General features: G+C 22.7%; 5 protein-coding genes across 5 annotated transcripts; 3 read left to right on the top strand and 2 right to left on the bottom strand.

The window, feature by feature from the left end:
• Nucleotides 1-261: 261 nt before the first annotated feature.
• Nucleotides 262-2,801, top strand: SRAE_2000099700 (Domain of unknown function DUF4457 domain-containing protein; the record flags this gene model as incomplete). Its single annotated transcript, XM_024651895.1, has 7 exons — nt 262-276; nt 714-829; nt 867-1,011; nt 1,076-1,387; nt 1,439-1,565; nt 1,625-2,302; nt 2,356-2,801. 7 exons carry the CDS (start codon nt 262-264, stop codon nt 2,799-2,801), a joined length of 1,839 nt encoding a protein of 612 aa, XP_024505527.1.
• Nucleotides 2,802-3,666: 865 nt separating this feature from the next.
• Nucleotides 3,667-6,418, bottom strand: SRAE_2000099600 (Enoki mushroom; the record flags this gene model as incomplete). Its single annotated transcript, XM_024651894.1, has 2 exons — nt 3,667-6,324; nt 6,374-6,418. The coding sequence occupies 2 exons, from the start codon at nt 6,416-6,418 to the stop codon at nt 3,667-3,669; spliced, it is 2,703 nt and encodes a 900-aa protein (XP_024505526.1).
• Nucleotides 6,419-9,166: 2,748 nt separating this feature from the next.
• On the bottom strand, nt 9,167-10,438 carry SRAE_2000099500 (RE01104p; the record flags this gene model as incomplete). Its single annotated transcript, XM_024651893.1, has 1 exon — nt 9,167-10,438. One exon carries the CDS (start codon nt 10,436-10,438, stop codon nt 9,167-9,169), a length of 1,272 nt encoding a protein of 423 aa, XP_024505525.1.
• A 250-nt stretch (nt 10,439-10,688) lies between these two features.
• SRAE_2000099400 (Crossover junction endonuclease MUS81) lies at nt 10,689-12,186 on the top strand (the record flags this gene model as incomplete). The annotated part of the gene is made up of 3 exons (XM_024651892.1): nt 10,689-10,878; nt 10,941-11,833; nt 11,881-12,186. 3 exons carry the CDS (start codon nt 10,689-10,691, stop codon nt 12,184-12,186), a joined length of 1,389 nt encoding a protein of 462 aa, XP_024505524.1.
• Nucleotides 12,187-13,905: 1,719 nt separating this feature from the next.
• On the top strand, nt 13,906-15,483 carry SRAE_2000099300 (TPM domain-containing protein; the record flags this gene model as incomplete). The annotated part of the gene is made up of 3 exons (XM_024651891.1): nt 13,906-13,953; nt 14,064-14,462; nt 14,758-15,483. The coding sequence occupies 3 exons, from the start codon at nt 13,906-13,908 to the stop codon at nt 15,481-15,483; spliced, it is 1,173 nt and encodes a 390-aa protein (XP_024505523.1).
• Between the last annotated feature and the right edge of the window lie 81 nt (nt 15,484-15,564).

The following is a 15,564-nucleotide window of genomic DNA, read 5'->3' as shown; positions in this document are numbered from 1 at the left end:
ACTTAAAATTTAATATTTGAAAAATGTGAAAGATAAAAAAATATTTATTAAAAAAAGGGTAAATAAATGATAAAAGTAACAAAAAATAATATTTAATAATAACAATTGTTACTGGAAAAAATAACTTAATTAAGTCCCAAAATGAATCTTTATATAAATATTTTTGTTATTTCAATTTTCTATTAAAAATTTTACTTTTAAATAGAAATAAAAAAAATGTATAAAAGAAGGGAAGATATGAAATAGAGTAGTTTTCAGAAGATGGCTTCATATCAGGTGAGTTCAGAGAAGGAAAAGGTTATTATAGATATAGAGTAAAAAAGAACATTTATATATATATATATATATATATACATGTATGTATATTTATGAATAAACATAAATTATGTTTGGTATAATTAATATATGTAACTATTTCTTCGTTTTATTATAAGGATTTATATTAAAACAAACAATATTACCTATGCAAAGTAATTTTCGCCCTTTTTATTTATTTCATAACAGTTCCTTTTGCTACCATGACAACCTTCATTGAGACTGATGCTTCAAAATCTGATATTTTCAGAGTTGTTTTTGTCTGGTTAAAAAGACAAAAATAATAAAATATATATATATGTAATTATTTTTTTTTTCCTCTAAATAAAAATTCATTATTATTTTTCTTTTGTTACAACTATTTACATATATATATTTATATATTTTTAAAATTTAAGAAAAAAGTTTTTACTATAAAATATAAAATGGATCAGTCATGTGGTTATAGTGAAGGTAGTAGTAATTATAATAGTAGAAAAGAGGAAAATGAAGCATATTTAAAGGGTTATTTAAAGTAAGTTAAGTTTATTTTATTTTTAAATGTTATATAGTGATAATATTATGATACCAGAATTACCAGCAGGTTGTGTTTTATCATTAAATCTTATTGAATCATGGAGTGGAAGCAATGAAAAATTTGGTATTCGTGGTGTTGAAATTTTTAATTCACAAGGTTCTCTTATTCATCCTATTCAAGTAAGTATTATTATTTTAAAAAAAAAATTTCAAAAAAAAATAATAATAATAATATTTTATTTAGGCGACATGTAATGGAGAAGTTGTATCTGGAAAAATTGAAAAAATTTTTTTTGTTAGTGGACCTTCAATAAAAGATAAATCAAATAATGTAATTGTGAATAAAAGACCTAATGATAGTTGTGTAACAATAAGAGCACCTTTTAAAAAAACGGAAGTAGTTTCTATGATTAGAATATATAATTTTAACAAGTCTCGTGTTGACATGATGTTGGGTGTAAGATTTATTGAAATACGCTTGGATAATTTACCTATATTTAGTGGTGAAATTTCTACATCATTTGGTTTATCAGATGGAAATGGAATTATTGGTGATGTATGTTATTAATTTAATTATTATCAATTATTAATTTTATTTTTTCTTTAGACTATTTTATTTACCGTATCAGATGAGATATTAGAAGAGGTACGAAAAAATGATATATCATTAAAATATTTTGAAATGATAACTAATGATGATGAGAATGATAATTATAAAAAACTTGCTAATTGTGGTAAGAAATAATATAATTATATATTGAAAAAAAAAACAAATAATTGTACCTAATTTTAGGAGAATTACAGGATGTTAATGTTTGTGCCCACCGTCCAACAACTGCAGAATCAGAAAAGATGGAGTCTATTAGTCAGTTAAGAAGATTGAGTATTTCAGATCAGGAGAAAATGATTAAATTAGATGAGATGATTGAGGATGATGAAGAAATTGAAATTGATGGTATTGAAAATTGTATTAAGACAAAAATTCTTCATCTAGAACTTTTAAGTAATTGGGGATGTCAAGAATTTATAGGATTAACAGGACTTCAATTTCTTGGTGAAAATGGTAAAGCAATAGATACATCAGAATATGTAATAAAATCATCAGCAGGTGATGATGAATCTATTCAAAATTTATTAAATAAAAAAAATTTAACATTAAATAAAAAGAATATGTGGTTAACAGCATATGATAATGATAAAAATATATGCCCTTGTATTACAGTAACATTTAAAAACGAAGTATATCTTTATGGGTTATCTATATGGAATTATAATGAATCTGAAGAGATGTCTTATGCTGGAGTAAAATATCTTCGTATATTTGCTAATGGAAAAAAAATTGAAGATAGTGTTTTGTTAAGAAAAGGTCCTGGTTTTGTTTATTATGATTATGTTCAAGATATTTTATTTAATGTTTGTAGGCGTAACATTAATATATTTGCAAGACCAAACACCAAATCCGTTGTTGCTTGTATGTTTATTTAATTAAATAATTATTTTTTATTAATAATATTTTTTTTAAAGTCATTTATCAATTCCGTCTTTTATCAACATGGGGAGATGATTATTATATAGGATTAAATGGTATTGAATTAACGGGAAGAGATGGAAAAAAAATTAAATTGAAGGCACAAAATATTGCTTGTTTTCCAGAAAGTGTTAATATATTACCTAATGTAGCCAATGATCCACGTGTTTCAACAAACTTAATTCTTGATAAACCAGATAATAAAAGAACATGTGATACTTGGTTAACACCATTATTACCAAATAATACAGTAAGAATATTTGTAATTTTTGATTTTCCAACATATATCTCTGATATTATTATTTATAACTATTCTAAAACTCCTGAGAGAGGTGTCAAAGATATAGTTATTCTTGCAGATGACTTAATTATATTTAGTGGAGAGGTAGAGCAAAGTAAAATAGGAAGTGTTGGTATTTTGAAAATTCCTTTGAGAGAATAATATTTTTTATAATTAATTAATTAAAAATTCTATATATTAAATAAAATATTTTTAAATTCATTATTTTTAATATTATAAATAACAATTTAATATATATATGCAAACAAAAAGTTTCATATGAAAAAAAAATAAAACTATTTTATTTTTTAGTAAATATTTTATATATTATATTTAAATATTTATCCTACATATAGGTTTCCTTTTTTTTATGTAGAAAAAAAAAACATGTTTATTTCCCTTAGTTAGAATATTATTTCTTTTTTACTTTTTATATTTACAGTAGAATGTTTAAATTTATCAAAAATTCATTGAAAACAATTTATAATTTAATTTTTTTGTAGATTAAATATTTCAATTAAATAAATTATATTTTGTTTAAAATTTCCTATACATTAAAAATAAAAAAAAATATTTTTTATAAAATATACTTAATTAGCTTATAATAAAAATATTTTATATTAAAATTTTTAGTTGTATGAATATTAGGTTATTTTATTATACTAGATAAAAAATTAATTTATAATTTTTAAGTACAAGTTTCATAAACCTTTAAATAAATTTAATTTTAATTGGCATATAAAAAAAAAAGTTGCCGTATTTTTTTACTGTTTTAAATAAATTATTTAATTCACCGAAATATATAAATATTCACTATATTTATAAAAAAAAATTTTTCCTTTTTCTTAACATTCTCCTAAGACATATTTTTATTTTTAAAAATAGTTTTTTTTTTAATAAAAATTTTATAAAGTAAAGTAAATGAATATATTGATAAAAAAAATTTCTTGAAAGTAAAAATTGAAAAGAAACTCATATTTACAAATAAATATATAACAATATTTAATGAAAAACAATTTTAAAACAATTATCTCTGATTTCCTTGATTCATTTGCCCTGGAAATGTAGGCATTTGAGATCTATTCATATTATTTCCCATAGGATTAAAAAAATTTGGATAGATATTCATTGAATACATACTACCTGGGTATCCAACATTCGAACACATAGGAATATTAGAAGGATAATTATTAAAATAAGGATAATTCATTCCCATACCGGTTTGATTAGTTAACATTGACATATTTTGTTGAGGCATTTGTGAAGTTGAATTTATCATTGATGGATATCCACTATTATTATACAAACATGGATTCATTGAACCAGACTGATTATATGTACCTCCAGGATATTGAGATAAATAAGGATTGTAATGAGAATTCATATTTGTAGCACGAATATTATTTACATGATCAGGATACGGTGTTGTTGAAGGATTATTATATACAAAAGGATTATTCATTGCAGAAATAGAATTTATTTGATTCATATCATATTGTTGTGCTAAATTAATATTCATAGACATTGTTGGAGTCATTGGTTCATGATTTGACATCACTGACTGAGAATATTGAGGTATATTTCTTAAAGGTAAATTCATAGGTTGACTATGACGTCCTGTATCATGATGATGTATAATTTTATTTTTACTATCAGAATCTTTTCGATTACTTTTACTTGAAGATTGATGTGATTCAGTAGCCATTGACATTGGATTCATTTCTAATGCTTTTGATGGTGCTACTGGAGAGATTTTTGTAATTTGTTCCATATTTTTAAGAATATTTGAAGTTGTTGTATATGATTGAGATGGATTTGATATGTTGCTATAAGGTTGCATGTCATTTTGATTATTTTCAATATGATTAGGAATCATAGTTGGTGTTGAAATATTTAAATTATTCATTGATATATCTTCTGGAACTGTATTTTGGGGTAACATTTCTTGTTGAGGTTGTTGCGACAAACTATTCGTTATCATTCTATTATCTGGAGGTAACTGTTCCCCACAATTAATTGAATTATTTTGATCATAAATACAAGCTTTAGAATTTTGTGATTCTACCTCAATATTTTCAGTAGATAATAATGGTGGTGGACCAACATATTCAATACTATCATTTACTGTTTCAATATTTAACATCATTGGTGTCAATTGTGGAGGTGGTGAATCACTAGATTGTTGATTATTTAATGAAAGTTCTTTACTATTCATAATTTCAACATTTTCTCTTTCCATAGATTGACATAATTGTGGTGGCATATCTGTTAATGTTGTATTATCTTCTAAATCATCTTCATCTGGTTCACCTCCCATATTAATAATTTCAATATTATTATATGATGTTTTAGGGGAATCAAATTTTTGTTTTGGTGTACTACTACTAGATCTATTTTCCGACATATCATACATTTCATAATCATTACTTCCATATTTATTATCATATGCTATTCCAACTTCATCATTATCATTTAAAGAGGCACTAGATGATGATAATACTGAATTTGGTGAAACACCTCTATAAGATGAGGATGATACAACTGATTTGCAATTTTTTACAGGTGATTTTGATTTACTTCTTTTACAAGGTAATTGAATTTCATCTAATAATCCTCGTTTACGTTTTTTATCATTTGTTATATCATAATCTGTATTATTTGATATATGACTATAAGGACAATAGAAATGTCCATTCCTATATTTTCTTAATAATTCTTTAAGTTGATTAATTATTTTTACTCTAAGTGACTGAAAACCAGATTTTCTTTTTATATCTTCACCTAATTCTTTAATTGCTTCAGCGAGATCTTTTTTATTAATTCCTGTATACTCAGATATTGGTGTTATTAATTTTTTTAATGTAATTTGTGTATCATTTGTAGCATTTGGCCCGTAAAATTCTCTCAAAACATAATCTGCTATTTTTGCTTTCCAATATTTCATAAAAAGAATTTTTCCCTGTTCAGAAAGTGGTTTTTCTGGTGAACCATAATTTGGTGTTGGGTAACGATCCATTAAATAAGCAAAATCTACTAACATTGTTCCTACACCTTTACCTTGCATTGTAGGTAAAACAACAATACAACTTAATACATGTTCTGGTTGTTCAGGCATTTTTGAATAAAATCCAGCAAAACAATATTTACCACAAGGTTTCTTAAAATATGCAGTATAAAGATCAAATTGATAAGTTGTATAAACTGATGTTTTTGATTTAAGAAAATATGTACCTAATAAACATAAATCCTCACATATTCTTTGTTCCTCTTTATTCATTTTCCATATAGAAAAATTTTTTTGTTTACAATTATACATTATTTGTCCTGGTGGTCTGTTATTTTTTCCAACATGAATATTTCTAGTATGATCATTAAATAATGCCTCATCTCTAAACATTCGAAAACATAATTCACAAAGATAAAGTTGTTTAGCCATTACAATAACATCCATATGAGGACCAATATTTATTGCTTTTATATTTTGACCATCTACAAAAATATATGGTGGTTCGTGCTCTTCTATTGAACTATACTCTTGGCGCTCTTTTTCTTCTAATTTTATTAATTCTTTCATCATATCACTAGCAGATATATCATTAAAAATTTTATTTGAAAATGAATAATATTTATTTTCAATCTTTTCATTTTCTACTTCTACTTTGGCATTCTTTTTACATGTAATAGACTAACAAAAAAAAAAAATAATGGCACTATTAAAAAAAATGTTAACTTACCTTCAGTGAACAAACTGAATTTTTTTTAGTTTTATAAACAGGCATTACAATTAACTTATTTCCAAAATCTTATAATTTGTTAGTAGAATTAGTAAAATTATATTTCTTCAATTTTTGTTGTTTGTGAAAGTAAAAGTAACGTGGGAAGTGACACTCCTCCAATACGGTTAAAGTAATGTACAGCACGAGTTTTTCTACAAGTAATATTTCCGCACTCTATAATTATAATAAATATTTAAAATTAATAAAATTCTTATATAATGGTATAAAGTTTTAATATTATTTTTAAAGGTAAAATATCTTTTTATCTATAAATATAATAAAATTAGAATTTAAATTTTTTTTAAAAACTATAAAAATAACGTTTTACGTTTTTATAAATCTAACTCAAAACAAAATACAAAGTTTTTTTTTTTGTTATCATTTCAAATAAAAAAATTGTTCATTATTTAGAAACATTGTCTTTTTAACTTTTGTTTCAATTGTTGTTTCTTAAATTACTTTGCCAAAAAAAAATTGACATTTTACTCATAGTAGATTGACAAACAACTGATTAAAAATGTATTTCGTTAAATGAAAAATGAAAAAACTTAATATATATTGTTTTTTTAAAACAAATTTTAGTATTTTTTTTATAATAACAACATCTTGCCATAAAGATAATGGAATTATAAATTAGATCAAAACAATAAATTTAAAATGCATTAAACTTTTAAAATCACAACATGGATTATTGAAGTTTATATTTATAATTTAAAAGCATCAAATTTCTTAAAAAAAAAACTTCTAGTTAAAATAAACAATGTAATGATATATTAATAAATTAGCTATTTTTAGTAGTATAATTTATCTGATCAATGTAAATAAATATTTTTTTTTATAGAAAATATTGATAATCTGTTAAATGATAATAATTTTATTCTAAAGTACTTTTCTAACAGGTAAAAATTGAATGGGTATAAAATTGTTTTATATATTTTTATTAGTCATGGCAAAATTTACTTTTTTAAAAACTTTTTTCACAGATAATAAAGTTAAATATAAAAGATATTGGGAAAATTTATGGTAAAAAAAAGAATGTCATGGTGTATAGTGAAAAATAAATCACGGTGATTCATCCAATAATGTGGTAAAGAAAAAGAAAAGATATAACTAATGGGATATTTTATAAGGTATAAGTAAGAATTGCAATGATAATCCCAAACTATTAATACATTCAAAGGAAAACATTATTTAGTTGTTATATTTTTATTGTTATTCAATATGTCTTCCTGTTATAATTATAAGAAATTTTATATAAATATATATTTATATTTAAAAAATTATAAATGTAATTTTTAAATAATTAAACAATATTACTAATTAATAGAAAAATATATTTTTACCTTAATTGTTTGTCAGTGTCGTAGTAAAAATATAAAAGTACAATAATCTTTTATCTGATAAAAGAAATTTTTTATTTTAAAGAGACAATAATAAATAATTTAAAAGTTTAAATGATAAAATTTTACCTGAATGTTAATTAAAATTTATTTGGTTTATATATTTAAATAATAAAAATTTAAAATTATACTTTTGGTTAATTATTTATATAATATATATATTTAAATTTTGATATACTTAAAAAACTTTAAAAAAATTACTAAAAAATATAATTTTTAATAAAAATATTATTAATAAAATATATCTATTATTTTCATAGTAAGTTATTTATGTTATTGTAGAGATTACATTCTATTTTAGGATATGATGTAAAAGTATTTAAAAGTATATTTTGAGTACATATAATTTATTCATTGAAAATCATTTTAAATTATTGTTTTAACCTAATGTGTAAATATAATATTTTTAATTGTTAACAAATATTTTCTACACTTTACATTGTGTTAACGAGATTGATAAAAGAAAAAATATTAACTTTATTAACGTTTTTTGAAATAAGATATTACTTTGATGTCTTTTAGAATATTAGAATAAAAGTATCTTATTTGTTACAAACCAGAAAAATAAATAAACTAATAAAAAAAACCAATAAATTATTCATCTATATCATGTTTAAATTATCAAAATAGTTTCTAAAAATAGTCTGGATATAATTTTGTTAGTTAATTTTATTTATTCTATTTTTTAAATAATTGGAAATTCTTTATTACTCAAATTTTAAAAAATATCTTTAATAGAAATTTACAACGTTATTAGGCATAAAAATGTTTTAATAGTAAATTGAAGAATTCAAAAATGAAATAACATAGAATTTTATTTGCAATTTTACAATAAATTTTGAAAAAAGTTTATTCAATTTACATAATATTACTTCTATTAATATTATTTTTTTTATCAGAATAGATAATAAATTTATTATGTTACTACAAATCTTTAAATAGTATACTTTAATATTTTTCATGCAACTTATCAAAAGTCTTATTTACAAAAGATTTATTCGTATTATTCTTAAGATTTTCAATTTATTTCTATAAAACTTTAACTGTATAACTTTAACAATAAAATATTATAGTTACTGTAGAATAATTAATAAAAATGTTTGGTAAAACAATACAGTACTTCCTTTTATTAAATGCTAAAATTAATAAATAAATTATTAATAAATAATAAGGAAACTATTGTACTAAATTAATCCTTTATTTTACTCCTGTTTAAATACTCTTTTGGAAAAAATGTATATTTTTATCTGGAAAATAATTCATATGTAAATATTTCCTATTTTAATTATATTAATATTGAATTTATATATAAATCAGTCAATTATAAGTTAAAAATAAGTTTGTATTACAATTATTCATAAAAATTCAATTCTTCATTGCACTTTTTAGTAACAGCAATATAAGCATCTTGAAAATCTTTAGCTGTTACAGAATATCTATTACTCCTAATTGCCCTCATTCCAGCTTCTGTAGCAATATTTCGAATTTCTGCTGCACTTATTTTATCTGGTAATGATACAAAATATTCCAAATCAACATCATTCGCCAAACTCATATTTGAAGTTACTGTATTAAAAAGTAAACGTTTTTGCCTTCTGTCAGGTAAAGGAAATTCAATCTTTCGATCTATTCTTCCTGGTCTTAATAAAGCTGGATCAAGTGTATCAATTCTATTAGTAGCCATTATTACTTTAACTCCTGAATTTTGATCAAATCCATCCATTTGATTAAGAAGTTCCAACAATATTCTTTGAACTTCTCTGTCTGCACCAGCTTTTGTGTCGAATCTTTTTGTTCCAATAGAATCAACTTCATCGATAAATATAATACATGGAGAATTTTGTTTTGCCATCCTAAAAACATCTCTTACCAAACGTGGACCTTCTCCAAGATACTTGTGAACAAATTCACTTCCAACTAATCTAATAAAATTTGATTTTGTTGATGTAGCAACAGCTTTAACTAACATTGTTTTTCCACAACCTGGAGGTCCATATAACATAACACCTTTTGGTTCCTCTATACCAATTTGTTGAAAGAGATATCCATGAGTCATTGGTAATTCTATTGCTTCTCTAATTTCTTGTTTCTGAATTTCTAAACCACCTACATCTGAATATGAAACATTTGGTTTTTCTGTTGTTTTTAAAAGACTAACAGTGTTATCACAATCTGGTGGTAGTATATCAACAATAGCATTAGATCGTTTCATTAAAGCAACTGCTGTGCCAACATGTAATTTTGATTTATCAACATTTGATGATACACGAACATGATAATTAATGCCAGTGGATGTCTCAACTACACAATAATTTTTGTCAATTGCTTCCAAAAACTCTCCCACCAATAAAGGTACTGATTGAAGAGTTTTAAGTTCTTCATTTGCATGAGCTATCTCATTTTTACATTCTCTAATTGCATCACGTAAATAATCTTCTTTTGTTGATAAATGCTCCACAAGTTTAGTGAGGCGAAGATATTGTTCAAAAATATCACCACACTCTTTTATATCATCTTCCAGTAATATATTAATTTTTTCTTTTGGAGGAACAAGAATTTTAACTTTTGAAGAAGTCAGTAATTTTGGAAGTGGTGGAGCTTTTGAAATGACAGAAGTTGCCATATTAACAATATAATCATTAAACAATCATTTAAGACATTTTCTTATATTATATTAAAATTTGTTTACAAATTTTTAGGACAACAATTTACCTATTTAAAGTGTTTTTATTTTATTAATTTTGGAATAGTATTATCTGGCGGTAAATTTATAGAATCAATGAAAATTCTTTGATAAACTATTTTACTAGTAATTTATGTCAATTTAATAAGAAAAATCTACTAATATATTAATTTTTATCAATCACCTAAGGATGTCAGAGGAAATTCGTGTAAAAGTAAAGAAAGTTTATTCACGAAACTCGTTTTTCATAAAAATATTGCATGACTGGTTAAAAACAGCAGAAAGTGCAGAGACACGTCGTATTATGAAAGTAGCTCTAACTAATATTACTAAATATCCATTTCATTTGAAGGATTATGGGGAGCTAAAACAAGTTTCAGGTATATATAAAATGTAATTAGTCATATTTTCATGTTTTATAAAAACTTTTATCTAAGTTTAGGTATAGGAAATGTTCTTGCAACACGATTAGATAAAGCATATCGTGATATACAAACTATATTAGGTGAAGAGCCTAGTATTAAATTTATACAAGAATTAAAAAGCGGAGAAATATTGGAATTGTTAAATTCAACTAAAAAGATTGGTACATCAGACAAAAATACTATGAAAAGTGGTTTATCTATTAAAAAGACCTCATCCAAAACAAGTAAAACTACTTTACCGCAACATTTTGATAACTTTAATATTTGTTCACAAAATGATGAAAGTAATTTATATAATAACATGAAAATTACATCTGAAATTTGTGAGTCAAAAAAAATTACCGCGATTAATGATGATGTTTGTATGAATTTAAATTCTCAAATAATAAATAGTGAAGAAAACGATTTAATTAATGAAAATAATCTTGAAACTTCTATTTGTTTTGCCGATCCAACAACAGAAGGTGGTCAAGTTATATTAGTGTGTGATATTAGGGAACAACATGGAATGAATAAGCATAAAACAGTTGTAGATCATTTAATTAAAGATAATGTACAAATTGAATTAATGCCATTGTCAGTGGGAGATTTTATATGGATTTGGAGAACACCTACAAAAGAAATAGTTTTAGATTATGTTATTGAAAGAAAGACATGGGATGATTTAAAGCATAGTATTAGATCAAAACGTTTAGAAGATCAAAAAGGAAGGTTAAAACAAAGTGGTATTAAAAACATTGTTTTGTTAGTTGAAGGAAAAGATACACCTGATTTTAGTCTCGAACAAAGTTTATGCAGTTTTAATGTCATTCATAAATTTTTTATCCAAAGAACTGAATCTGCTGCTGATACAGCAACTTTTTTAAAAGTTACAACTGAACGTTTCAAAGCGAGATCAAAAAATGAGATAGTATGTTTTTATTATTTAATGTTTTAACATATATTTTTTTTTTTTAGTTTTCTGGGCCAGATTTTAAAAGATATCAAGATAAGAACAAAAAAAGTGTGTCAGAATCAGTTCGTCAGGTTTTTGCAAAACAATTAACAGTATGCCCACAAATGTCAATTGAAAAAGCTTTAATAATAACACAGAAATTTCCAAATATGAAATCTTTATGGGATTTATATATAAACAATAATAAAAAAAGTGTAACAGAACGTGTTGATCCGAAACTCCTCCTTAATAAAGAGATATCACAAATTCCTCCATCATTATCAGCACAGGTTTCTTTATTCTTTAATTATTCTACATATACAAATTAATAAAATTAATGATTTTTTTTTTAATTATTTTTTTTAATTATAAAATTTCATTATATTTAATTATTCATAAAATTAATTTCAATTATTAAATAATATATATATGATTAGCCATATAACATATTATTTTAACTCCTATCTCTTTGTTCTATAAAATTGTTATGTTATTTTTCTATGTTATATATATATAAAAAGTAGAAGTGCAAGGTCTTTTGAATCTTTAACAATTTTTAAAAACAAGTCTTTTATTTTAACAAATTTTACCCCTAATTGAAACAAATATGTCCTTTCTTGTCATATGAAATGGTAAACCATATTATTTCATGTAATTGATGTAATATAATGATAAGCTTAATCATATTTTTGATCTGCTATAAGGATACTTCATTAGAATTAAAAATTTATTTTTATTAATATATGACCTTAATTTAAAATTTTTTTTTCAAGCTTCTCAATTATGTATAATTTTTTTTCCTTCTTTTTTTTTCTCATCTAGTGGAATCTATTGTATAACAAATATAATATAAAACTATTTATCAAATGATCCATTATCATATTTCTAAAAAAGGTCAACAGTCAATATATTGTAGAATCTTTTTATAATGATGCTAATTTTGTTTTTTTTTTTTTTGAAGTAATTTTTAATCTTTGTTAAAATTACACATTTTATTTTGATGAATATTTTAAAATTATCAATGTTTATGTATTGACAATTATGTATTAAAAATTTCTTCATTTATATTTATAATAAAATTTTTGATAATTATATAATAAAAGAGGTTGGAATATAATTTAAAAAAAAAAAAAATTAGATGAAATGTAGAAAATCAGTTATATTATTTCTTCTATTGACATCCTTTGCACCTACTCCTTCTATTGTCTATTATTTTTAACCAACTGTGCGTAAAAATTAATGTGCCATTGTTGTATAGATGATTTTTGTGACAAGTTTAAGGACATTTCAAATTTCTTTAACAATATTCAATCATTTTTATTATCTTTTCATTTTACATTAGTAAAATAAAAATTAAAAAAAAAGATAGCAATTAAAAGGGTAAAATATTTGATTGGCTAGTTTTAATATTCATGTTATTTTAAAACAATTATAATAATATAGTTAATTTATTTAAAAAATTATATTAAAAAAATTTTAAATTATGTTGTATATATTAATTATAATACTATTTCTTTACATTAATTATTCTATCAAATGTATAAACATGTAATTACTTAATATAACATTTTATCTATTATTGTGGTACCTGTCAACAAAACTTTTAATTTAATATCACTACCATAAAAATTTTAACATATATCAAAAAGAAAAATGCATCTTTTCTCTAATAAATATATATATTTCGTAGCATTATAATACTTGAAAATGGTAAAAAAGTTTGATATTATCTTTATAAAAACTATACTTAAATATCTTTTATATTAAAATACTACTTCCTTTAACTTTTTACCTATTTTCATTATTTTATTTTATCATTTATGTCTTTACCTATAATTTTAATGAGGTGTATCAAAAATTTTTCTTTTTGTTTAATTTTCTATTGCTATTTTTGATACATTTAATTACATTCCTTTTAATAATAAACTTCTTTTTTTTTTTTAAACAATTATATAACAATTAATTAAATTGTTACCATTATATATTAATATATATAAAATTTTTATTTTTATTATAAATTATTGTTTTTATATATTACATTATTTTAGATGTCATTACCTAAGAAAGTTATTTTTCTTTCATTTATATTTTTTTTGGTAAGTAAAAAATTTTATTTAATAAATAAAAATAGATAACGAAAATAATATATAAATATATTTAATAAAATAAATTTTATTTTATAATTATTATTATATTTTTTTTTAAGGTTTATCTTGTAAAAATAAACAATGGAGAGGAAGATGGTAGATTTACAAATATTTTTGAAGATTATGAAGTTTGTAGGGAAGCAATGGGTTTTGGTAAAACTAAATTTGTCTGTGATCCAGATCATTCATTAAAATTAGATACTATTGCTAAACTTGAGGCACTTTTAAGAGAATTACAGTTAAATGTAAAATGTCCTTGTGCACTTGGATGTTCATCTCGTGGGCAATTGGGAAGTGATAAATTTATTGGTTTATTACAAGTTACTACACATGACAAAATTAATAGAACTGGAAAAGTATTTAAAGAAGCTGCAAAAGAAATATTTGATAAGGAAATGTTAGGAAATAATGAATGTGACAATGGCATTGTTATTCTTTTTACAAGAGATAACAATCAAGTAAGTTGATTTTTACCCTTCAAAATAGTATCAAAAGATATAATTAGAATGAAAAAAAAAATCCTTGAGATAATTAAAGATAGTATAATGACAGTTACAATATTTAATCTAAGGATGTTTCATTCAAAAAAAAATCTTCTTTTTTTTTAAGTTATTTTGAGTAATTATTATATTAAAATTAGGATAATTTATTTACCTTATTTATATTTGTCATTAAAATCTTTTTTGAAGGTTATTTGACAATGAAAAATTATACCTTTTTTTTTTAAAAATATAATTATAATTTTTTTTTTAGTTAGCTGTCTATAGTGGAGAAGGTAAATTTACAGTTTTAAATCAATCGGATTTGAATAAAATTCATGATTTTGCCACAAAAGGTGTCCTCCCTGAACATGGTATTGCTCTTCAAGCAGTTCTTCAATCCATGAATATTGCCAATGGAAATGATGTAGAAGAAGTAAAAAAATCAGAAAATACTCCTATGATTATTGGATTTTTAATTGCACTTCTTTTATTTTTTATAATATTAGCACTTCTACTATCATTATGCCTTTCTAAAACATGTTGTTGTTTTACTGATAAGCATAAAGAAAGAAAAGGAGAGTATACTGTTAATCCAGACCATTCAAATATAATAAGATCTCCTGAACCAGTATATGTTGTCCCACCAACAGAATATCATATGTCACAAATTCATGAAGATGCCATTTATTCTTCACCATATGCTATTCCACCAATTTATACAATATCTAGGCCAACTACACCATCATCAATTCATTTAAATAAAATTAAACCAATACCTATATATGGTGATATAAATACATTAGGAAAAAATGTATCACCTTTAAAAAGTTCTCTTTCTCCAATGTCTCCAAGTAAAAATACTAAAACAACCATTTCTGATGATGGTTCCAGTTCAACACTACCAATTGTAAATGATCATCCACATGATGGTACGTATCAATTTTTAGATCCAAGAAGAAGTATGGAAATTCAGACAAAAGAAGATTTTATAGAATGAAAAAAAAATATTTGTTATTTTTTTTTTATTTTATAAGTAATATAATTTTCTTTTTATAATAATATATTCCGGTGCCATTGA

This window comes from Strongyloides ratti (genome assembly GCF_001040885.1).
Source record: "Strongyloides ratti genome assembly S_ratti_ED321, chromosome : 2".
Classification (NCBI taxonomy): Eukaryota; Metazoa; Nematoda; class Chromadorea; order Rhabditida; family Strongyloididae; genus Strongyloides; species Strongyloides ratti.
The sequence above is the reverse complement of the archived record's forward strand: the minus strand, read 5'-3'. Positions and strand labels throughout refer to the sequence as shown.